The 25,285-nt window shown below is 44.1% G+C and overlaps 3 protein-coding genes across 5 annotated transcripts in view; 2 read left to right on the plus strand and 1 right to left on the minus strand.

Moving 5' to 3' along the window:
• Positions 1 to 9,135, plus strand: part of PRKDC (protein kinase, DNA-activated, catalytic subunit) — an 85,908-nt gene extending 76,773 nt beyond the window's left edge. For both annotated transcript variants that reach the window (XM_083823910.1, XM_083823911.1), the window contains one exon: positions 67 to 9,135. In XM_083823910.1, the coding sequence (XP_083680036.1) occupies positions 67 to 271 (205 nt within the window). In that variant the 3' untranslated portion in view covers positions 272 to 9,135. The remainder of the gene's footprint in view (positions 1 to 66) is intronic.
• Positions 7,164 to 9,135, plus strand: CEBPD (CCAAT enhancer binding protein delta). Its single transcript, XM_083823917.1, has one exon. It carries the CDS (start codon positions 7,509 to 7,511, stop codon positions 8,556 to 8,558), a length of 1,050 nt encoding a protein of 349 aa, XP_083680043.1. The 5' UTR covers positions 7,164 to 7,508; the 3' UTR covers positions 8,559 to 9,135.
• The window catches only part of SPIDR (scaffold protein involved in DNA repair), a 204,042-nt gene continuing 187,695 nt past the window's right edge, over positions 8,939 to 25,285 (minus strand). The window contains exons 13-20 of one of the 2 annotated variants that reach the window (XM_083823913.1): positions 24,859 to 25,002; positions 24,710 to 24,769; positions 20,962 to 21,160; positions 19,658 to 19,810; positions 14,892 to 14,985; positions 13,555 to 13,669; positions 13,024 to 13,077; positions 8,939 to 10,451 (exon numbers count right to left, since the gene is read on the minus strand). In XM_083823913.1, the coding sequence (XP_083680039.1) occupies positions 10,323 to 10,451; positions 13,024 to 13,077; positions 13,555 to 13,669; positions 14,892 to 14,985; positions 19,658 to 19,810; positions 20,962 to 21,160; positions 24,710 to 24,769; positions 24,859 to 25,002 (948 nt within the window). In that variant the 3' untranslated portion in view covers positions 8,939 to 10,322. Of the gene's footprint in view, positions 10,452 to 13,023; positions 13,078 to 13,554; positions 13,670 to 14,891; positions 14,986 to 19,657; positions 19,811 to 20,961; positions 21,161 to 24,709; positions 24,770 to 24,858; positions 25,003 to 25,285 lie in introns of those variants that run through there. The other variant, XR_014579597.1, reaches the window with a different exon arrangement.

The raw sequence follows: 25,285 nt of genomic DNA on the forward strand, positions 1-25,285 counted from the left end.
CCCTTACCTAAGTCTTTCTTGTCTTGTTCTTCTCAATAAGAATTTACTCTTGTGTTCTCTATTTAGTGATGAGCTACGCCTGGGCTATGAGAAGTCAGCTTTTTACAACGATTATGCAGCTGTGGCTCGTGGTAACACTGATCACAATATCAGAGCCAAAGAGCCTGAGGACGGACTGTCAGAAGAAACCCAAGTGAGATGCCTGATAGATCAAGCGACAGACCCCAACGTTCTTGGCAGAGTCTGGGTAGGATGGGAGCCCTGGATGTGAGGGATTACTTTCTAAAGCCCAGTCTGACAAGGGGGATGTACCCCAACACACAGCTGCAGCCAGTCAGAATTTTAAGGCCAAAATGGGAAAAAAACATTTAACCACTTTTATCATTGGTTAACTTGACTAATATAGACAATATTTTTGTATGAAAGCTGTATTTGAATAATGATTTGTTTATGGGGTTCTGCACCCAAGCAGTTTTATTGTTTTTGTGTTAAAGTCAATGTGGAAAGAACTGGCAAGGCTTGCAGAGCTTTAAGAGTAATGTGAAAGGCACTCTGATCATTCAGAGGAGAGTCACGAATTCATACCCTCTGGACTTGTAGGCATCCTTGTGGTAAAAGTGTGTGCTTCATGTTTTTGTTCAGAGACCTTACTGGCAGTCAGCTGAAACCATTCTGCTGACACGTTATTTGTAATTAAAACGAGAAGGTTCTCATATCAAGAGAAACAGTAAAGCACATGGTAAAATTAATGAGAAAATGGTGTTTAGCTCTAGATAACACATAAGGTATCTGGATGGTTATTTCATTACTGGATAATGAGAAACTAATGATGAGATCGTGCCAGTTTGTTACAGCAGGTTGGCTTTTAACAATCAGGGATTTTAATCTGTGCCTCTGTACTTTAGAGGTCTATACTCCTCATGTTTTATTGATTCCAAATTAGTTGTTTGGCCAAAGTCAGACATTGGCACTGGCAGCGCAGCGAAGTACTGTAAGCTTCTTGCCATAACTGCAGCACAGCAAAGTACTGTCTGTTGCACTTTGGTATTTACTCATGACAAAGTTGAGAAGTCATGCGAGATTTAGCTCTTACTCTCTGGCAGGCAGTTTTCAGGTAACCTTGGTGGCGAATACAGTGCAGCACAGACAGCAAGGTGGCAAGATTTTTTTTTCTAAATTATTGCGGTTGTTTATTACCCATAATTCATTGTCGAAGATATTTTCCATTTATGTTTTCAATAATTATCATAAAAGGTATAATAAAAGTGAGTCTTTGCCCTTTCACCACCTACAAGCTCTCCTTCCTGCCTCTGTGGCAAGGGGGTAGTCTCAGTCTTGTTGAGGCCGTGGCTGCCTCTGGCACCGATTTCAAGTGAACCTTTCAGCTGGAGGGCAGAGGAATCTGTCCTGGTTAAAGGCTGTGAAAGTCTCAAGACTGGGAAGACTGCTGGCAGAAACCTAATGAATAGGGCAGGAGCTGTTCAGTAGTGGTTTTTTTTTTTTTTGTTCCAAAATTTTCCAGCAACTACTATTTGTTACCTTCCTTCTTATTAAATATGATCAATTGTTTGTCAATAATTAACATTATGAATCAAAAATTCAAAATCTTTTTATCGGATTTATTTATTAAAAATACTGTTCACTCGTATTTTTTGAAGAGCAAACATTACAGATAAGACCATTTATTTAAAAATAAAAATAAAATTAAACCTTTAGATGTATTGCTTGTTTTTAAAGTTAATTTAGGGCACTTTAATCACTGAAAACACCAAAATTTACCCATTTATGCAGGTGATGATGAGCGGACAGGGTTTTTTCCATAGGTGTGCAATATGGTTATTTTTATATACACGTGCGTGTGTCCTGCGTCTCGGTGCATTTTGTTCTTTTCATCTCTGGCAACAATCAAGCAGGTGGCATTATGACTAACGATAGGCTCTCTGAGGCAGCCTGGGTTTCAAGTTGTCACTGCAAATATAAGAAAGTTAAAGCACAATAAAAAGCTACATGAAAAGGCGAGGGGACGTTTAGAAATGAAGTGGCTGATCATACAAGGTGTTAAATTGCACTTTTGGCACATACCTTAGATATTTACTAGGTACTTTGACCCGTACCATGGAGGACAAAGTTTAGGTTTATAGTTTAACGAGGTTCTTCGTGTAGTGACTTTTGATACCTTTGGCAGCACTGGACTTCTCTGCTTCCCCAGCCCATGCTGCTCAGTAGGGCTCGCTCCAAAGCTGAGCGAGGTGCCCTGAGCTGGAATGTAGAATGGGATGGAACAGAGGCACAGTCCTGCTCTTCCATGTGACAGAGGCTGTAGTGGACCCCCATCCCTCTCCTCCTCTCCCTCCAGTCAATATTGAGAGGTCCTTGGGCCAGGCAGCAAAGCCACAAATGGTAGGTGACAGTAGCCCTAACAATGCAGAAAGCTTAGAACATTCCTACAGCGTTTAAAAAATAAAAATCTCGAAGTAGTTAAAAGCTTGGTTTTGGCCCTAAAATAAGTGTTTGTAATTTGAAGCCCCAGCTACTTCACTCTTACTAGTGATGCATTTGTCATCCTCACAAAGCAGCACTGGAACAATGTCAGCATCGTACCGCTGCCTCTTCACGAGCAGAAACCCTTCCTATGCAAAGCAAGTGCAATTATGCTAATGGAGGAGTAAAAGACCAGGCTTTCTCTGTGCAACTAAATAAGTCTGAAAATAACCTCCAACATATGTAAATTGCAGCTGCTTTGCTCACTTGAGTGCTCTAAATACAATACAGAAGTTAAATGGAAGGGCTAAAGCCAACCTGTGAACCAGCAAGGAAAGTACTGACATAGGGAAAACCTCAAGTTGCTGGGCTGTGCACCTTATGGGGTGGTTTCATTCAGTTTCCAGAAAGGAGTAAGATGATGAGTGTCTCAAAGTCAGAGACAGCCTCAGGTCTCATGATGCAAAACTAAACTTAGCAACTATCTACAGGTATGGTAGATTATTTCTTTCCTGGATTAAATAAACAGATGTGGACTGTATCTGGGAATTCATTAATTGCATCTAAAAAGCTATATAAACCATTAGCATCTATTCTCAGTAGGTTTTTCTTAGTGTACTGAGTAGTATTCCTGTTCAAGAATCACCATCCCTGTTAGTCTTATTTCTCTCTAATTAAACATCACACTGCTGAACACATAGGAAAACTCTAGCTGCAGCCTGCAGCAGCCTGCAGTTTAATTTCTTAGATGAAAAAGAAATTCATGTATGGTGCTTGATTTTCTGTAGTCCCCACCACAGCCCCTCACTTTAAATGTTAGCTTGGGGTATTTGTGGCTGAGCTTTGGTATAGCACCAACATGCTTTTTTGCATGGAAAGGAGCCTACAAGATCTCCGCAAGAAAAACTCATCGGGCTTCTCCTCAGCTGTGGAATAAGGAGATTCCTGCATCTCCTCTGTCCTCATAGGAAAGGGCTTGGTCAGCCGCTTCCTGGAGTTAGGGGAAACAATGTTGTACACTTGAAGAAACTTCTCCCCAACCCACGTTCTTCAAAACCAGGGAGTTAAAATAGGGATTTATTACCACTGCTTAAAACTGTTCCCCACCACCACCAAGCACTGACCCATGACTGAGGGTGTGATGAGCCGTTTCATTAACGCTGCACACCTAATTTGTAAATGCTTTGAGTTTTAAGGAATTCATTTTTAAGCTACGCTGCTTGCAAGAAATGGCACTTAACACAAAACAGTGGCATGCTGGCCATCCTCCACAAACCCTGACAGCTTCCCTAGTACTGAGCCAAAGCTACCAAATAGCTATATCTTGCCTTAAACCAACAGCATCTAGGTAGGGTGTTTAGTTGGTTTGGTTTTCTTTCCTGTTTGGTGGGACAGGAGAGGGTAAGCTGTATGTGTGTCTATTGCACTCACAGCGTGTAACACTGCAAGATTTCATTTAGTTAGGCAGAAGCCATAGCTGCGATTTCAGTCTCATGACATCCCTGTTGGAAACCAATGCAAGCCCAGTATCGGGGAGGTTTAGGTTGGAAATGAGGAGACATTTCTTCTCAGAAAGAGCAGTCAGGCACTGGGACGGGTTGCCCAGGGAGGTGGTGGAGTCACCGTCCCTGGGGGTGTTCAAGGAAAAATTGGACGTGGTGCTTAGGGACGTGGTTTAGTGGGTGACATTGGTGGGGGGGGGGATGGTTGGACCAGATTATCTTGGAGGTCTTCTCCAACCTTTATGATTCTGTGATTCTAAAAGTTCACAGAAGAGCATGAGAGCACAAGGATGCCAGCCTTCGGGCCTCCCCCCAAGGAGGCACTGCCCCATCCCTGGGAACGTATTGGCAGTTTTTTGCCTCTCCCTGAGCACATTGCACCTCCCCGCCTGTGTGTGCCATTCCCTCGGCTCTTCCTGGCTCCCAGCTTGTGCACAAAACACTCGTGCATGATCTCCCGCGAGGCCGAGCCCCGCTCATGCTGCCCCGCTGCTGCTGCGGCCTTGCTGCCTCACTGCAAGGCCGCCATGGGCCCAGCCTCGCCCGGCTCCTGCTCCCCCTGGCGCAGGCCCTGGATTTCTCACAGGGCTGCCAGAGAGAGCATGGAGAGAAGGACAGGGAGGATTAAAGCAAGGCTGAAGACTTGCCCTGGTTCCTCTCCTTCCCTGTGGCATGTCCCCCTCTTTATTTCTATGGTTTTAATTCCTCCCCCTTGAGGGCTCGGCTTCCTGGGATTCAGAGCCGGGCACTCCAGAGCAGAGTGTTGCTTTTTCCTCTCCAAAGGCTTCTTAGAGAAAGGCTTCTTGTCCTTTCTTTCCAGGTTTAAATGCTCCTCTTTGCTTGAGCAGGAACCTGAAACAGGTTTTATAGAAAACTTTCTGAAATTCAAATGCTTATAAAGTTTCTAACAGCTCCCTAAAACTTCCTGAACCCCGGAGAGAAGCAAGGATTTAGTGGTTCAGGTACTCAGCAGTCTGGGTGAGGGATTCAAGTTCTTGTGTCTGCTTCTTTGCCCGTGAAAGCTGAACATGAGCCAGCGCTGTGCCCTTGCTGCTAAGGAGGCTCGAGGTATCTTGGTGCGTGAGGCAAAGCATCGCCAGCAGGTCAGGGGAGGTGACCTGAGGCCACGCCTGGAGTGCTGGGCCCAGTTCTGGGCCCCCAATACAAGACAGAGCTCGACTGGGAACTGAGGAGAGTCCAAGGTAGGGCCACCAAGATGGTGAAGGGATGGGAACACCTATCTTGTGACGAGAGGCTGGAGAGCTGGGCCTGCTCAGCCTGGAGAAGAGGAGGCACAGGGGGAGCTCATCAGTGTCTGTAAATACCTGAAGGGAGGTGCCAAGAGGACAGAGCCAGAGGTGCCCAGTGCCAGGACAAGAGGCCAGGGACACAAACTGGCGCACAGGAGGCTCCCTCTGAACACCAGGCTGCACTGCTTTATGTGCGGATGATGGAGCACTGGCATGGGTTGCCCAGAGAGGTTGTGGAGCTCCCTCCTTGGAGATCTTCCAAAGCCACCCGGACAAAAGTCCATCGTTCTGGTGAGCAGCAAGTATCACTGACTTATGTGCTCCTGGCTGCTTTGCTGCAGGTGTACTAAAACACCAGTGCTTCACACCATGAACCACACAGAAGCTTTATGCTGAGGGCTACTCTTGTCAGGTAGGCTCAGCAACAAACGCAACCAGCTCGACTCCCAGGGGACAGCCGGGGAGGCGGGTGGTCTGCTCAAAGAGCTGTAAACACACCTCCAGGTCCCGAAGACACCATAAACAAATCTGCACCCTCCATGATGGGGCTTTGGTATGACAGGTGGCAAATACTGAGGCTTGCACGGTTTTTCCATGCCCTGCAGTTCACCATTTACTGAGGAATTCTGAGAGTAATTGCTGTGCACGAGTGCATAGGGGCAGGTGGGTGATCTAGAGGTGAATCTAGTCTTTTTTTGGGTAACGTGATGGGTAACAAATTAGATTGTTTGGGGATTGCACACCAACACCACCTTATGACCAGCTCTCCTTTGGGGATAAGGACTCCAGTTGCGGTTCCCTGCCGGAAAGCCAGCCTGAAGGGAGCGGGGGCAGAGTCACGCAGCACTGATATACCCCACTGCTGGGAGAGGGCAGGAAACAACAACACACAACTGGATTTGGGTGTTTGGGCGTATGGGTTTTTGATGTGGACAAAGAGAATTGTTTGCACCCCCCCCAAAAAAAAAAAAAAATCCATTTCTTGTGTTACTGTCAAATTGTCAAATTCAGTGCTTAATGCTCACCTACATGAAGGCTGCATGATCAAGCCCACGAAGAGCAAAGCCTGGTGTTTTTGTGAATTTAATGGCAGTGCTGTTCTTGCTGGAACAAGACCCTGCCAAACCTCACCTGCCGGACGGGGCACACTTAATGCTGCTCTCCCAAGTCTTTGCCCGAGGAGTTAACAGCCAGACGGAGAGTGTACAGCAGTCCGGTCCCAGCTATTTATAGCCAATATATACCCTATGGCTAGCTATATATATAGCCAATATATTCACGCTTCGGCAAACAGCGGCGTAAGTAATTAAACGAACCTAAAAAGAGAGCCGTCGAAAGTTTCGTGACAGCCCCCGCGGTGCCTCAGGAGGGCGCCTGGGTGCTGGGGAGCGCAGCGGGGCTCGCGTGGGGCCGGCAGGAGCCGAGCCTGCGGGATTTCGGGGACGGAACAGGGGATGTCGGGGACCCCGGCGCCTGCCCCCTCCCCGCATCGCCCCGTCCCACCGGGGCCACAAGGTGGCAGCGCTCCGCACCCCGCCGGAGGAAAGAAACAGGAGCAGCTCGGGGATGGGGAGAAGAGAGGTGGGGGACACACAGCGGTGCCGCCTCACCTGCCCGAGCGGGAGGGTTCGGTGGCTTTTAATTTAATGCAAATTTTTATTTATTTATTAATTTTTTTAAGGGGTCGCCGGGCAGGTGCCGCAAAGGAGGAAGGGGTGAAGGGGGGGGGGGGGGGGGCAGCGCCTCTCCGCCTTGCTGCGCGCACCCCGGGGGGGCAGGACGGGACGGGACGGGCCGGGCCGAGGCTCCCCCCTCCCGGCGGGGCAGCGGCGGAGCCCGGCCCCCGCGGCCTCCGCACCCCACCCGCTCCCGCCCCCGGGTCCCCGGGGGTGCCGGGAACACCCGCTCCCCGTCACTGGGGCAGGAGGCGGGGCCGGCTCCGTATAAGAAGGGACCGAGCGGGCGGCTGCGCTCCCAGGTCCCGCGACTCGCTGCCCCGGCCGGCTTCCAGCCTCCGTCCAGCCTCGCAGCCCGCAGGGGAAGCAGCGCCCGGCCCCCGGGAGGCGAGGCGAAGTGGGGCACCGGCAGCAGCAGGAGCAGCACCAGCAGCAGTACCAGCAGCAGTACCAGCACCACCAGCAGCACCAGCAGGAGCAGCAGCAGCAGCAGCCACCTGCGGAGGCTGGAGCTGCGGGCGGCGCGCAGCAGCAGCGGGTGGTGCCCCCGTCCCGGAGCCCCCTGGCCGCGTCCTTGCGGCGCCGCGTCCCGCTCGCCCATGAGCGCCGCCGCCCTCTACAGCCTGGACTCGCCGGCATGCTATAGGAGCTGGTGCCTGGAGCCCGCCAACTTCTACGACGCCAAGGTGGGCAGCGGCGGCGGGCCGGGAGCCGCCTGCAAGCCGGGCGGCCGCGGGATGAGCGGCGACGAGGCCGGCGGCGGCGGCGGAGGCCCCGGGGGCAGCGGCTCCAACCTGGCCGAGCTGAGCGCCGCCGCGCCGGCCATGTACGAGGACGAGAGCGCCATCGACTTCAGCTCCTACATCGACTCCATGTCGGCCGTGCCCAACCTGGAGCTGTGCAACGACGAGCTCTTCGCCGACCTCTTCAACAGCAACCACAAGCCCGAGCGGGGCGGGGATTACGGCGAGTACCTGCCCGCCAAGGACCTGGGCGCCGCCGTCAGCACCCTGCTGGGCGCCGAGCCCCGCGCCGCCTCCTCCTCCTCCTCCTCCTCGTCGTCGTCCTCCTCCTCCTCGGCCGCCTCCTCCGCCTCCTCCTCCTCGTCGTCGTCGTCGTCGTCCTCCCGCGGCGCCCTGAAGCAGGAGCCGGACTGGAGCGACAGCGACCTCTCCTCGTCGCTGCTGCCCTCGCAGATCGCCACCTGCGCCCAGACCATCATGAACCTGAGCGGGCAGCCCACGCCGCCCACCTCCCCCGAGCCGCCGGGCAGCAGCTCCCCGTCCAGCTGCAGCACCCGCTCCCCGGCTCCCCCCGGGCCCCCCCTGCCCTCCTCCGGTCCCGGGGGGGCTCCGGCGGCGGCGGCCGGGGGCAAGGAGCGCGGCGGCAAGAAGTGCGTGGACAGGTTTAGCCCCGAGTACCGGCAGCGCCGGGAGCGCAACAACATCGCCGTGCGCAAGAGCCGCGACAAGGCGAAGCGGCGCAACCAGGAGATGCAGCAGAAGCTGCTCGAGCTCTCGGCCGAGAACGAGAAGCTGCACAAGAAGATCGAGCAGCTCACCCGGGACTTGACCAGCCTGAGGCACTTCTTCAAGCAGCTGCCCGGCGCCTCCTTCCTGCAGCCCGCCGCGGGCACCGACTGCCGGTAACCGGGGGGGGAGCCCGGGGGGACCGCAGGGACGGCCGCCACGGGGCCGTGGCTGGATGCACACATACCTCAGGGGCCGCGGGGCCGAGCCGCGGGGCCGCGCAGCCCCGGGCCGGGCGAGGAGGACGACGACGAGGAGGAAGAGGAGGAGGAGGAGGAGGAAGGAGCAGCCGCGGTGGAGCCCCCGCCGGTGCGCGGCCGCTTCCCGAGTGCCGTGGCGACGCGGGGCGATGCCTGCGTCTTTCACCGCGAAAAACTCAAACCAAAAAAAAAAAACAAAAAAAACCCACCCACCCCACCCCTCAAAAAAAAGGAAAAAAAAAAAAGCAAAACGCCTTTTGTTTTTTTTCCTCTCCCCTTAAATTATTTTTGTAATGGTAGTTTTTTTTTTTTTTTTGTCTTTTCTACATTTTACTCGTACTGATGCAGCTATGGTACACCTGTTAAAATGATTCGAAGCCTTCATGTATTTTAGACGGTAGGATGACAAAGACTGAGCATGCCCGACCTTTTATATCGATTTTTACAGCATTTCTAATAATAATAATAAAACAACAAAACAAAAAAAGCGTTTGAAACCAAGTCTGCTCTCGTCTGCCGTATGTCCTGCGGGCGGGGGGACAGCGGGGAGGGCGGCGGGGACAGGCCCATGGGTGGCACCGGCCCGGCCCGGTGCTCCTCGGCCCCCTGGGGAGGCAGGTAAGGGGCTGGGAGGCCTGGAGAAGGCTGGGGAAAGAAAGCAGGGGGGGGTCAGAAAAAAAGGAGGCTCAAAACTTGGCCGTTCCTTTAGCAACCGCCGCGGACGCCAGCCAGACTTTCCACCCCCGGCCACGGGAACCAGCAGTGAAGCAGCCAGGTTGCTGTTCCTCGCCTGCCGGGACCTGCACAAAACCATTCACTCCTCATCCTCTGACCCGGGAGATTTTGGTGAATTACCACAAAACGGGATGAAAAATAAATCCCTAATCTCAGCCTGAACTCTCACATCAGTTCTCGTATCGCTTCTCAAACAATGACCGCATGGGAAGACTTTGGTGTTGTCTGACGGGATGGTTAGAAGCTAGACCCGTGATCCGCCTCTCCATACGGTCAGGGTGAGGACGGTGGTGTGGCCGACAAGGCACTTTACTCTTTTCATGTAATAGAAACTGTACAATGAAACACCCGCTCTGTGGGAAGCTACAGATAACGTGGTACTTCCATGCTTAGGTAGCTGATTGCTGTAAAACATTAACTTTTTATGCTTGATACTTTAAAATACGCCTTGTTCAAATCTTTGTAACATTTATTGCAAGCTGATAACAAACACTACAATTTACAATTGGCGATGGCACCGTGGCAGGCAGGCAGCACTTCTGGAATCTGCTGCTGAAACTGTCAGCTTAGATCGACGCTCACTGCGTACAGCAAGGTATTTATTTCAAAAATATCAGTAAAATATTTTCCATCGACATAATAAATACAGCATTATAAAACAAAAATAAAAATCACAACCGTTTGAAATTCCAGAACAAGATCTTTCACACTCCAAAACAAAAAAACGCACTGAAGAACCATGCTCTCAAATTCTGAACCGATCAGAAAAGTTCAGAAAGTCGAACAGATACATTTCTCAGTGTTAGCACACTGTTATAAATCACAGTTTTAATACACTATCTTAATACTTATCGCACTCCCACTACACATTATCTGTGGCAATAGTTAACAGATAACCACATCACAAAGTCCACAGATACTGTAGTAGCTGACTACAGTTTAGTCCAGTTCAGTTTCTTTCAGCTTCCAGAAGAGCAATTTCCTCCAGTCCAACGCAGTTTGGCTGGCTGCTCGCGGAGTGGACGTAGCAGCACAACAACCCCACCTCCTTTCCCAGCACGCTCCTCACCTCATAACTCTGGAGTGATAAAAGCATGTTGATTAAAACAAACAGTCCCGTACATTCTGTTCTGAGCAGCATTCGGCTCAGAAGACACAGGGTGTGAGGTCCTCTTCCAATAGACAATTTTTTCAAGCACTCGGAAAGTGGCGTTAGGACTGATGGAAGGAACGAACACACTGCACTTGAGATAATTAGCTCTTGCTCCTGTGTAAAGTGCCACTTCCCTACCAGGCTTTCAAAAACTTGTTTAAAAAAAAAATAAAAAAAGCTACTGCAAGCTTGACCTCTGCTTTGCTGAAGCATAAACCCACACGTGCTTTCTTACACCGGATTTTTTCATACCATGGGAATGTGCACATACATAGCGCGTTTCGATTACCTTAGCCAACAGACCCACCGAAGGAAAAATAGTCTGTAGCCTTCTATTGTCCGTCCCCTCCCTGCCTTAACTTTGTGTTGCATTTTACGTCGCGTTGTGCCTCGCTTGCAATCATTTGCACCTACACGGCTCCCCCCGGTTAGTGAGCCGACGGGCAAGCAGGTTACCTGTCCTGCTGTGATCTGTGTGGGGAAGGGGCTGTGGGGCTGGGGTGGTTGCTCGCGGATGACAGAGAGCACGTTAACACAAGAACTGCTGATACTGACTGCGGGCACCTCGCCTGAGAGGGTCCCTCAGAGCAGCTTCACCTGCATTTCTTCCGTCCGTGAGCCTTACCTAGGACCAGCCTCTGACCATATGCGGTGACCACATCTATAGCCCGATTCGAGGTACAAATAAGCCTTTTTTTCCCCCCAGATTATTTTTATCCCAGACCACCTGACTCGCCGTGCAGCTGCACAAACAGCCACATTGGTACGACTGCAGCGCTGCCACAAGGTAGGAACAAGTGGCCAGGGGTGGCTAAAACCAACCTCACTGCCAAAAGAAGTAATTAGGAAACTACACCCTTAGAAACTTCAGCAGCACTGGCAAAAAATACATAAATAAATAAAAATAAACAAACAAAACAACAACAACAACAACTGAAGTGGGTGTTTCTTGTGATTAATCTTTGTTGAGACATGCTTCTTTTTAAAATGCAGCGGTTCAGAGATGGAAATGCTTACAAAAAAAAAGGAAAAAAAAAACCTATCCCTGCATTTTAGCTAGGAAAAAAAAAAATACCACCAGCAGTTTGCTTTTAAGGTGCCAGTCTTCTAGATGCAGCATTATTAAAATTGAAACGTGAAAAAGAGGTTGTCTGAATTCTAATAAATAGAAAAAGAACTATGTTTTGTCAGACTGTAACAAACCAGACACATCCTCTAGAAGAGCAAGACTTGACTGCTATTAAAAGAGCACGTGTACTTTGGAAATTTCTCATATCTCTTTGCTTAAATGAAATATACACCCTCCAGCGTAAGGATTTCCAAGAAATGTCCACTTCAAATATTATCCATAAATCGCATTAAAACCATAGGGGATGTAATTGCAAAGTACTAGGAGGCTGTGTAACAGAGAGAAAGCAAAATGACCCCAATACGTGTCACCTAGCTGAAGACATTGAACCAGGATGATTAATTAAGAAGACGAGCAGACCTTTGCCCCCCCTTTCCACTGCAACAGAGGGGGGATCTCCAGCTCCTACCCAGGCTTGCCCACTTTCTGAAGGTGCCGCTCCTCCTCTACTGATCATCTGGCAGCCAATGACAGCCCCGCACCTGCCCTAAATGCCTCGCTTACCTGTGATAAATCTGGGTCACTGTGCCAAATGTCAGGGTTCTGCTGATAGCTCAGACTGAAGGAGCAACTACTTCGTGATTACATAAACTGTACTTTAGCCCATGGAGCCCCGTGGCTTACGTGCATTTCATTTACACAGATCCCAATTGCAAAGTATGACTTTGCATGCATTTTGCAATTTTTTTCTAGTATTACTGCCTGCCAGTAATTTCATACTTGTGCTATTAGAAAGCGGTTGTGCTTTATAGGGTTTAGAAGCCTGGAAAAGTAGCATGCTTGGACTGTATCCTTGCTGCCTTTGGATTTTCAGCCAGAAGACGGAGTAAAGCCTAGCACTGCCCATACTGGCTCTGAATGTCTGGACACACTGCTATTTGCAGATAGCTCTGCAGATCCATGTCTGAGCTAATGCTGTCCATACATCCCATCTGTGGCACCCCTCCTCTAAAAAGGAGAGTGTTAAAAGCCTGATACGCAATAGCCGGGCATCAGCAGGTGGAAGGTAGGATTGCCAAAGGGTAGGTTTGTGCTGGGAGCACACTAACACACTTCAACCCTAATCAGTCCCAGGCTGCACACAAGAAAAAAATGTATTTCTAGTGAAATCTCCTATCGCTCCTTTTGTAGATCTGAAAAGAGCTGCCTGGAAAAGTGGTGGAGTCTCCATCCTTGGAGGTTTTCAGGATCCCACCAAAGTCACGACTGACCTGACCACATGTTGGCAACAGCCCAGTGTGAGGGATTGTCAGACCACCCTGCCACTTCTGTGACACCAATATCTTCTCGCTCGATTCACAGCATCTCCTGGACTCTGCCTCTATAGTAAGTTATGCAGTTAAACTCTCTTTCATCCATTATACGTACCCCATCCTCACTGGCAGCAGACTTCAGGAGAAAAGAGATCGTTCTTTGTAGCAGCTGGAATGGGAAAATTAACAAGTTTTGTTCATGACAAAAATCTTATGTACAGGAAGACACAGTGTTTGCAGATTAAAACAGTCACATTAAATAAAGATTAATGATTTCAATAGCGTGGTTTTGTTTCTCCAGCCAAAAAAGAAGAGGAGAGGTGACACAAACGATGTTCAGAATGGGAGCCTGAAAGTTTCCCAAGGGCCCAACCCAACAAAGCCCTTCAGTTGGACCTGATACATCCCATGTTTTGGAAACCTTAGGGTGAACTCAGTGACTGTGTTAATTGAACAAGACCTGGGAACTGGATTCTCAGTCCGGTGAAACACAAGTCTATCACCAGATTAAATTATGGGATACTCCTACATCTTTTTTTTTTTTCTTCTTGCAACAGCTGTTTATAAAAGTGTTGTTTAGAGTACCTATGTGTCTACGTATCTCGCCTCGTTATACTCAATGCACGGAAGCTCATTTGTGCCATACCTTTACTTTTACTGTACTTTGAGATCGGGATGGACAACTCAAGAAGACTTCCAACTGCATTTTCACAACTGGTGAAGTGACAACTTCAGAGCACTGGTTGCAATATAGCGATCCTCTGAAGCATGCAAATAACGATGGAAAAACACAGAGAATGGAAAAGTTATCAATCGCAAAATCAAAACACAAACAAAAACCAACTTGCTTGTTCTCTAACTGCTTTGCTGGTAGACTTCTAGTAGAAAGGCCTGGCTAAGAGACTAAGTTGATAACAGCAAATGAGCTCCTCTGTTGGTGGACCTAAGTAACTTTCTTGGAGGACCTAAACTCTTCCAGCAAAAGGATCTTCTTTTCATAACTTTAAGCAATGTGGGGGGAGGTTGCAATTTATAGACAATGCAATCAAATATTAATCTCATAACCTTCTAAAAGTTATGGCAACAGAAAAAAGTATAGATTTGGCCTAAATGACTTGTTGATTGAGGCCCTCCTTCAGCAGGCACTCAACATTTACAGCACACACTTAAGCCATATGCAGAAAATTAAGCACAGCCATAAGTGCTTGTTGGAGTATGGTCTTAAATAAGTGTTGATGCTACATTGTTCTCCAAACAAAGCAAAAGTGTTCTTGAGAATATATTAAAAAAAATCACGAAGTACACTACTATGTGTACATACAAACCTCCTTGCTTTCTGCATGATAGTGTAATGTAGGACAATATGTTGCTATATTTTCAACTTTTCCCCCGAGGTTATACATAACAGACCATATGCAGTAAAACTTCTCCTATTTAGGAAAATGGTATATGTTTCAACAGGATTGAAATCACCCTGCTTCTCCTTATGCTTTTGGTAAGCTTTTCCAATAGAAAGAACCCCTTTCCTTCTTTTTATGCTCTAATCGGTCTGCATTTTACATTTATGTAAAATATAGCACATATCACAGTGCAGCACAAAACTAAGGTGAATTAGTGGTATACAGGGTAACAACGTTGGGAAGAAGAATGTTGGTATACAAGAAGCTACTTTTCAAGGTGCTTAAAGTCAGGCCTGTGATTTATGTGGTATGTTCATTAAAACCAACATTAAAATGCAGAGGGGTATGAAATCTTTATAAGCAAAAATTTAGCTTGGAAAATTTCATATCTGCTTGTATCGTTCTTAATAAATTAATCTAACCTTGCTGGCTTTATCAGTTCATCAGCAATAAAAATACTACGTCTTAGTTCTAGGAAGGAACAAAGTGCAGTCTGTGCCTGCAGGAATTATTGCATCACCTATTGCTGTTATGGCTACATCTGCAAAACACCTGGAATCCTACGGAGCACCCTGACTCTCACCTGTCCTGGGGATACAGTTCCAACCTTCCATTGCCACATCTGTCACACGTAGGCCAGGAGAAGGCAGTGCTCTGATTAACTCCAACAATGGTACCTACAGAAAATGAAATTCTTTTAAAATACTAAATGCAACCTAGCAAACACAGGCAGAAAAAAGGGTCATGTTTGACTCTTTTTTATTCTCGTCTCAAGAATAAGACTCTTCCATTCACGGGGTCAGAGCAAGCCTCGGCTTCTCCAGCAGTCTCAGTCCCTTTCTCCTGGGTCCATCCACCAAGGAATGACAGTATGGCATTATGAAAATATCAAAAGGTGGATATTTGAAAATTAACCTTCCAAACAAGCTCATTTGTTCTGCTTGGGAGTTTTATTGCTTTTCTGTTTTGTTTTGTTTGTTTGCTTGTTTTTGTCTCACTGGTCCTCCAATATTTCCATGGCAATAAGTAGTTAGTAAAATCATCAGGCCAGACTGTTTGATATCAACATTTAGGAAACACAAACCAATTAGAAGACACAATCACTTTCAAAAGCAATGATGCAGGTTAAAGTCCATCACCAATGGAGTTATTCTTCATTTACACTGATTTAAGAGAGATTAGATCTTGCCCAATGGTTTAAGTGTGTGCCTAAGAAGGGAATGCCAAAGACACTTTGGACTATTAAAAGGGGCTTTGATAGTTTTGGCAAGAAAAACATTCTGAGTTTTATGAGAAGCCAGTAAAGACTTTTAAAGACTGTATTATGCCTTATGGTATTGGTATGCTGAAATAATTAGCACTGTTTATGGAGAAAATACTTATAAGTATTTTGAACCATACGTAGTGGATCAGCTCTAAGAACAAATTTACCATAAAACAAACTCTCAGTCTGGTACAAAAGATGCACGGACTAAAAATTTCAGCTCCTTTTGAGCAAGAACCTTGCAGTTATGTAATACATTAAATGAAATAAGCCCTTGGAGACTAAGGAGCATTTACAATGTCTGTAAAACAGGGTCTTAATCTTTAGCTTTCCTGACCCTCCTGAGACAAGGATTGTCAGAAAGGAGGGAGCTACACATAAACAACAAAACCATATTTTCCTTTGGGAATTCAAAGGACAGCAAGTCTGAAGATCAGGAAACCAACTTCTCAACTACTACATTTATGACTCAATCTCTCTCTCTCTCTCTCTCCTCTCTCTTCCCCCTCCCCCCCCCCCCATGGATTACACTGCAATTCTGTGTATTTAACCCCTTTGACTGTAACAAAAATAATTTTGATTCTCCAGTTTTTGTGATAAACTGTGAGTTTCTTTTGGCATTTTCAAGGTAAATGATTCCTGCCACAACAGAGGCATGTTTCCTTTGCTCTTGGAAAAAAAAAAGAAATACTACTTTGCTGGGTATGTTTGCTTTTTTATTAAAAAAAAATCACTATTTCAATTAAACAAACAAAAAAAGAAAAAAGAAACAGCAACCTTTTTCTGACAGATCTGTTTCTCTCTAAGCCTTTTAATTTTTCCCCCAGTAGTACGCTATACTGCAACTGTGGAATGCCAGTGCACAAGTAATAGAATTACATCTGAAGATGAATCAGGATCATTCTGAGATTAGGTCTACGGGAGAAGTTTATTTTGATGAAAACAGAATTCCCTCATGAAACCACCAGAGATCACTGAAGTCAGAACAAATACAACTCCGAAGAAGCAACAGATCTAATAATCTAGTGACAGTCTTTTGCATCCTGTGTGCACAGTGATTTCTCAAGTTTAAGCAGCTGAACAGTTCCACATCTTTGTCAAGACTTTAGATTTTGCTTGACTTTCACAAACCTGTTGGATATTATCCTGAGATCCTTCTTTTAAATGGAAATGCACATAGATTTTTACCTCTACTCTATTTTTCTGGGTTGTGGCTGACATCATTAAGAAGAGACTGACAATAGCTCAATCAGGACAACACCTGGAAAAACAGGTCTTGAGTGAGGAATGCAAAGGAGGATTAAAGTAACACTCTGGTTGAAATGTTTGAAAAATGAATATGGATATTATTATTTTTTGCCAATATTTTTGCCTGATTAATAGATAGGAAGGGAAAAATTTCAATCCAAAAGAGAGAGCCAGGTAACATGATTTACTCCATTTTGTTTAGTCTGTTAAGAGGGAAACTGAAAAAGAAACCTGAGTAAGGGCTTAAACATGAAAATATGCAATGTCAAAATTCAATCACTGGATGTGAATCATACACTAGGCAAACATCATTAATCATGCAATATTCCTGCACAGCATATGTGCTATGAACTAAGTAGAATTTGCTCATAAGTATGGTTAAGAGGAAAAGTAGTTCTGTGTAGTATGAACTGCCAACATTTAGGGCCATCCTGACTCCTAGTATACAGCAAACAGAGGTTAGAAATTACTTTGCAACGAATAGTGATGAGAAAATAAATCTATTAACCCTGAGCTCACAGGTGAGAAACACAGACTCATCTTTGAAAGAAGAACTAAGTTTCCAGGAGAGAGCAATCCCAGGTTCTCACTCGTCCATTGACCAGCAACATACTCCATCCCAGAGCTGGTATGATCAGACCTCCCTGAAATAAAGACTTCTGACAGACTCGATGGCTCTGTTTGGATTGCAACGTAGCCCTTTCCGGTGGGGAAGGAAGGATTTGACCAAGTATGACTGGAAGACTTCATTGAGCAGAACACTGACACAAATACAGACAGTTTGCAGCAGGGGATAGTCCACTGATTACGAGGAAGTTTTGCTAGTGAAGGTTGAGAAGGTACACTGCCAACCTCCTGAGAGCCAGGAGGAGCAGCAATGAGGGCAAAGAGCAGGAAGGAGCAATGCTTCAAGAAGGGGTGGAGAAAGCCTCTGCAGCCCCTTCGAGCATTAGGTGAGAGGAAGCCTACATACAGAATACGTAGGTGACTAAAAGCGTGGCAAGTGAAAGAAGGGCACAAAGAAAAACAATGAACAAAGTAATCCTGCTTCTCATTGAAAGCCACATTAACAATTCTGTGAGTTTTTTTTTCTAGGTGAGAGAGAGGTGGTGAGTGAATTTTGGAGAAGATAATTTTTCTTTCATGGATTACTCCATCAAATATGTATGTTCGCACCAACAAAACAGTGCTAATACTATTAGTTTCACTTCTTCATTAGAGACTTGTAGGCAGTAGCTAAACAAATTCCAAAACAGTGCATATATATCCTAAATGTTAATAAATAATTTTAGTTACACAAAAAGGTGAGGTTATAATCTATATATAGCGCTAGTATAGACATAAAGATACTTTACGTTCTACATTGGTACAAAGGTGTGGGAACCTACTGGTAAAAGCTACCCCAGGCAAATTTCATATTAAGCAAGACAAGATTGTACGATTAATTTCTCCTGTTGTCATTCTTACACCTGTAATAAAAAATCGGGGAAAGCATGACACCTCTTATGTAAGTAAAGTACTTGTTTATGCACATGATCACAAAGGTGTATTTTCTTTGCTCTCCTGAAAAAAGAAAGGACTCAAATTTTGCTATATATACACTGCCAATGGGTCAAAAGAAGACAGGCACTTCTCATACCTAGTTACAATAAACAAGAGCAGAGAAGTGATAACTCTTAGCATAAATATTGCAGAGGTTAAAAAAAAGCCAAAAAGTATTTCCTACCCAGTGACAGAAATACCCTTCAAGTAACTCACAGTGTCACTGGGAGGTGTACATACATAATGACTGAGGCTTGGAGTGCCTGTAGTTGTGCTTGTTTTTCATTATGCAGAGTTCAAGATTTGTCACTGCAAGGTGATCATATATCAATCACAGAGGCATCGCTAACTTGTGGAGGTACTCTAAGAGAAGGTATGTTTAGTAATAGCTTTGAGTGGTTTAAAACTGACTTTTCAGTGTACTGCTTTATAGCTGGAAGAATTCACTTGTAACCATTATTTGCTATTATTTTAAGCCTCTTTTGAACATTCAGGTGAATACTTGAAAGTGTAAAGGTAAAACAGTATCAAGAATTTTCTACAAGGGCTACTGGAATCATAAAGAGTTAAATTAAGAGAGGAAACTGTGTTTAAAAGCTGAAAGAACTTGGCTTTTAAGGACTTTTCCCTATAGGCACTATGCAAATGGGGGGGCTTAAGAACCTGACTGGACAAAGTGTTATAAAATATATTGTATGAAATGTTACTGCACTATTAGGAAATACTAGAAATTACATTGTAAGAAATGTTTCTGCATGGCTAGCGGTAGGACTAAAATATTAGACAAAGCAATGATCCAAAGTGGCTGGTGAGCAAATATTGGCCAAGTTAAGCTAGGTGACTATGGTGAAATATTAAATTGCCCCATTGCGGCAGAGCTCCAGGGAAATCAGACAGTAACCCCTACCATTCAGAGTCTGGCTGACATATCTTCTCCATCTGCCTGAAAAATATTGGTATACCTTACTGTTGCCAATACCAACAAGGCTGGTGTGAAAAGAAGGCTACTGAAAGAAGATGGTGAAGGAAGGAATATAATAAACCAGACTGTGCATCAAACATTTATTCTGGGGCATCAGCGAGGGGGAGCAGTAGCCAGGCAGAGCTTGGCCAGCAAAAGACAAATGGAGCCCACAAAGAAGCATAAAAACTTATATATCCTAATGATCTACAGCAATACTGTACTTTTTTTATCCCTGCACCCTGTTTGTGCAAGAAATCAATACGAGGACCTGAAAGATTAAAGTGAACACGAATAATTAACCACATTCATTTCAAAAAAAGGCCATACGAACCTCTCACAGCACAAATGGAATTGGCCTGTGTGGTAGAATCCAGCTCATCGAGTTTGACAGGGCCAGGCAGCTCACTGAGGTCAGCACCGGCAGCCGAGCACAAAAGAGGCTTTTGTAATAAGAGAACAGTACGTTCAACACAAATAATCCTACCTGCCAACAAAGACATTTCAACTCAGTACAGTAACAGGGAAAAAGGTGACCATGATAATTGTCATGGCCAATAAAGACAATGATTTCTGCCAGCTACTAAACAGATGGACAGACTCCATCAGGTTTTCTCAATGACAAAATATTTTGCTTGCAGTGATACATGCAGCATGCTCTTGTTACACCTTGCGACTCCCGGGGAAAAGATTTTTTAAAAAATTCTAACATGGCAAAGGAGAATCAGATTCCATGCAGACAGCATTGTACCACACTGCAAACACAAAGTTACTGTCTCTTCCCCAGTAATAAGCTTGGACACCCCTCAAGGTGGTCTTACTTTGTTTTAAAGATTACAAAGAGTAGATGCATGCAGTACTTTATTCTCCAAAGCAGAGGTGTGTGGCTCTGTTAGCACGAAACCAGTACGACCTCAGCTAGTAAGGGAAAACAGACTAGTTAGCAGATGCAGCAGCAGGACACACGGCCATTTACACAGTTTGGTACTTCCCATCCACTTGCTTTTTGGAAGTGAGGGAAGGCAGGAGATGTGAATTACACCTCTCCACACGGATGCACCACACAGAATGACGGGTGAGCCTCGTTTTTATGAGCAACTAAAAATGAATGTAGAGTGAACTGCCTCACAGAACCTGTATGGTGGGAAGGGCTCTCACAGCTGAGATGGTATATGGTAGTTTGTAGAAGTTCTGTGTCTAGGGACATGCAAGTCTCTAGATTCATTGTCTTACTCCTTTTAGAGGCAGTAAGCCCAATAAAACAAGTCTCTGCAAGAATACCAAAACAAATGAAACCAAGTTGTTTACTGTTTCTGAGTCTTCTGTCAGCTAGCATATTTGATTGATACTGGTCTTTAGATTCAACAGTCATCAAGGAAGACTGACAGAAATACCGGTGAACATACAGTAAGATAATTTCATTTCTCACTTTCATAGGAGACATAACCAAAAATACAAAAAAGAAACCTCACAGAAAACTTCTAATTACAACCCCATTCAAATTGCCCATCCCAAACCTGTAACGTTTCATCTTCAACTGAGAGTGAAAGTCTCTGTAGGCCATGTATTACCGCGTTATAGATTAGGGTGTTAGTTCAGTTCAATTCCAACTGCTTCAAAACCACATGTAAAGCTTACCATTTCCCCACAGGGCATCCTTGAAGAAGATGAGTCGCGAGGCAACATTGAGAGCTTCTATGATTTCTGTACTGAGAACGCACGATGCAGCAACTGACACAGCAACAACTTTTGGAATTGTGTGAGCTGCATCTTGCAATGTGAAGTCAGTCACAAACAACAAAATCTCTCTTTGATTTGTAGGAACACTGTTTTTTGTCTACGATTTTAAAAAATAAGTAAGTCAATAAATTGGAATGTAGTCATTAATTTTTAGAAGAAGGAAAGACTAAAGTAACATCTTCATCTTTAAGCAACTAATAAAACTGACACATTACTACACTTAGGGCCTGTACATAAAAATGAGTTAAAGTTTTATTGGAATTCCTCATTACTCCTTAATGCAGATGAGGACTAACACCTATACCTTATATTAACCTTCCAAGATTGACCCACTGTGATCTTGGCTCTACCACTATCAACTCTCACGTCTTACCATAACTCACTTGGATCTTAAAATATATTTTATAAAAAGTTAATTGGCCATTTTTATGAACAAACTCTTGCATAATTTTCCCTTGGAAAAAAAGAAAGGCTAATACTACTACTAATGTTATTTAGCTGTGTGAGCAAATTTTCCATGCACTGTTATCTGATCCTCAAAAACTCCAGTCCTTGCAGTGGATAGCTACTGCAGTTACAAAGCTGTAGGTTTTTCTTTTTGTTGAACAAACACATCTCTAAATATTTGAATGATACATAGAAGTAGTAAAGAATATAACTCATAATTAAGAAACACAAGAATCCACAATGACAATGTAAGTTTTCTAAGACAGGTGTGAAAATACTCTGGTGTAGTTAAATTAAGGTATATCAAAATTCGTGATGTCACAACCAAAAAAAATAAATTTAATGCCAGGCTTTATATCTGAAAATAGTTACTACTAATTTATAATTTCACACTATTCATAATAACTTTTTTTTTTTTTTTTAATTTTCATACTGGGATGATGAGCAAGACAGATTACACAGACATGATGTAGACATCAGTGTTTAGTCCAGGATCTCTAAAAAGCCAAACAATTTCACAATCTGTGCTTTTCTTCTTTTTCCTTTTTTCTAACATAACTTCTATAATATCTACATGTATGTGAATTTTCCCATACTTTAGGAAAAACAAGTTTAATAACAGAGCACATTGCACATTTACCAGTCCAAACAACTTGTAATTTTGAAGATCCTAATATTTTAAAATATTTAACTGAAATTAAATTACTTTCTTAATTTTAAAAAAGGCTTTGTTACTATTCTACCTTGTTATTATTAGTCTGTTCCTTAAAAAAAATTATACTTAAAACATTCCAATGAAATTTAAATACTACAAGGATTGGAGAGACATATCACAGAAGTATTTTATTCTCGAAGTTGCATTTCTCTAGCATAAAGTAATGCAATGAGAACCCCAACTTTTTGTCTTCAGTTGAGTTCAAACCCTGAAAGCATTAACCAGACTAAAATTAACTTTTTGTTCATGCTAGGAGCTCTTAGAACAAATGCAGTAATTAGAAATAATGGCTGGTAAAATTTATAACTCAGATATTATGGTCCTGCCTTAATATATGCTTCCAATTGCATTTACATTGTTCCTTTTCCTAATAACTGTATGCATTTGGGTACCTCCTCTGTGTAGATACCATTAAAGTATCTTCAAAAGAAAGATTTTTTGCAGCTGTCCCATGAGAATTCCTAACATATTAAAAGCTGGCTTTCAGAAGAATCATCCAAAAAGTAAATAATAATAACAGCAAAAAATCACAAGTTAGTATAAAATCATCATCTTGCTATGTGTGACAATTTGTTCTGAACAGAAAGGACACAACAGACAAATAGCAGCAGGATTGAGTTATAAGGAAGGACAGCTCCTTAACCACAGATGGAATATATTTCCTCATATTCCTTCTGTACCACAGCACAGATTCTGAGTAATAAGAAAAGCATATTTCCATTCCTGCTTCGCACAAACGAAGCATCTCAGGATACTCTTGCTACGTAGAATAAATATTATTTTTAAAGTACATTTGACTTAACTCCTGTGGCAGATTACCTAATAATAACAGACCTGCTAAATGAACCAAACTGTGGTCCCTAGCTCACATATTATAACTTGATATTTTGCACATGAAGGCAAAGGTAACTGCAGTAAACAAGCTGCTGTTCATGACCTTCTTCTGGAACGATTAGGAAAGTGATACACTAACAGCAGGTAAATACCTTTTACGTTTCTAGAGCAGTGATCCAGAAGTGTTATCCAGCAGTATTACAGAAAAAGAAGATTGCTATTGCTTTTCCAGTATTACTTTCAAAGAATTCATGAGCAGTCATATTCACTCATGAAAATCTAGTGCTTACCGTTCACTAAATGAAAAACAGTCAGTAAACCTCCTAGTAGGACGAAGAAATTATAGAAATTATAATTTTTCCTGTTAGATAAGCTTCCACTCTTCAAAGTCACAACTGCTCCTGCATACTTCCTCTTCTCTCTAATTTAGTGATGAAGTGATTCTACACAAGAATGCTGAAGAACCCCAGTGTCTCAGACATAGGTAGATGTACCTAAATATAACAATGCTTGGGTAGGATACCACTAGTCTGTAATTTATTTATTTAAATTGAACAGGCTTCTTGGAAACAGAAGTCCACACATGTACGTGTCTGTCTTTCTGTTAGCAGCCTGAAGATCCCATCAAGGTAGACATAATTTCCCACGTTTGCAAAAGCTTTGCTCTCATGTTAGTAAATGCTCCGCACACACTTGGCAGAGAAAACACTGCGGAGTGACAAGAGATACCCCTCACCGCAGGAGCTAGAAGTACTCCCTGCCACAAAATCAAATCACAACTCATTGGCTTTTGAAGCAAGAGGACAAGACCAAACTAAATTTATGTCTCACACTGGTGGGAAGCATCCCCAGCTATTTTGCTGGCCGTTTTGGAATTTCTTTGTCTTTGGTCCATATGCTTTGATTCACACTTCGTTTCTTGTGGAGCTGATGGACAATTGCAAATTATTCTCCACCAGAATTCAGGGCTGGCTGTACTGAGGATCCAGTCGCCAGGAAAAAATAAATAAATCAGCAACAAAAAATTCCTTTAACTACTGAGGGAGTAAGCAACGTTTTGAAAGAAAATTGTAGCATCGTTCAGAAACAAATAAATAAAACATAATTATAAGCTTTCCAACACAGTATGGATGGCAGATGTATTTACCTAAGAGTTCCTCCTTTCTACTAGCTGGACCAAAAAAGCCAAATTTGCCTGAGGGGCTTCTATTGAAGTCAACAAAAATAGTCCACCCACTTGCATGCAGAGAGAAAAACTGTATTTTTACATAACCGTCATCTGTTCAATTCTATCCCCATTCAACTGCCCAGGAACTTCTTGCTATGTATCTAAGGACAGTACATTGATTTTCATTGCAAGCCTCAATTAACTTTCTGTAAGCTTCCTTACTAGAGTGAAATATTATTTCTAACTAGATACAAAGTTATTCAAGTTTAATTCACCTTCTAGAGTAAATGGGATTGAAACCATGCAGCTTCAACTGCAGTAAGACGCAGCTCATCTTACCCATTCACAAGACCTGGTGATAATTCTGCTCATGTAGCTCTTGAAGATAATGCACGAAGTTTTTCTTTCCCCTAAACAAGATAAATGCTGGCCTCTTCACACATACATTAAGTTGATTTTATTTCACTAAGTGAAAAGATTACCTGCAGCCTCAGGTATAGCACTCGTGCCCAAAAGCTACAACGCTCATTACAACCATCGATCTGAAAATAATGGTACAAAAACAGGGAATGAGACAAGAAGAAATGCAGTGGTAGAAAGCATTTGTTATCGGACTTTTAAAGCAGACTACCTGAAGAATTTCCTTCAGACCACGAACAGCTGGTGGCTGGTACAAATTAGAAATCTGCTCTTCCTCATCCACTTCCACATGTACTTCACCAGACTGAACAGTAAGAATGTAACAGAAGCTGGGAGGAGGAAGATTAGTTGTCATCTATTAAAAAATAAGGAAAAGAAATGTAACATTAAAAAAGGCACTTCAATGCGGCCAGTCAGGTTTTATAATGATAGCCAAAATGAACCACACAATTTACATTTTAAGAGTGATGGGAAAACAAAATAATGACTCTCTGAAGTAGGAGCTGAGTTAATAAAACAACATTCGCAAGTTATAAGTGAAATCAGCTTGTGTGTATCATTCTTTCCATAATCTGACATTGATCCTCATCATAAAAACATCTCATGATTTGGCACACTTGGCAAACACTGCAGCTATT

Source organism: Anser anser, assembly GCF_964211835.1.
Source record: "Anser anser genome assembly, chromosome: 2".
NCBI lineage: Eukaryota > Metazoa > Chordata > Aves > Anseriformes > Anatidae > Anser > Anser anser.

Bases quoted from the DNA above. Each gene is read 5' to 3' on its own strand.
- CEBPD (XM_083823917.1), top strand. From the start codon at position 7,509: ATGAGCGCCGCCGCCCTCTACAGCCTGGACTCGCCGGCATGCTATAGG.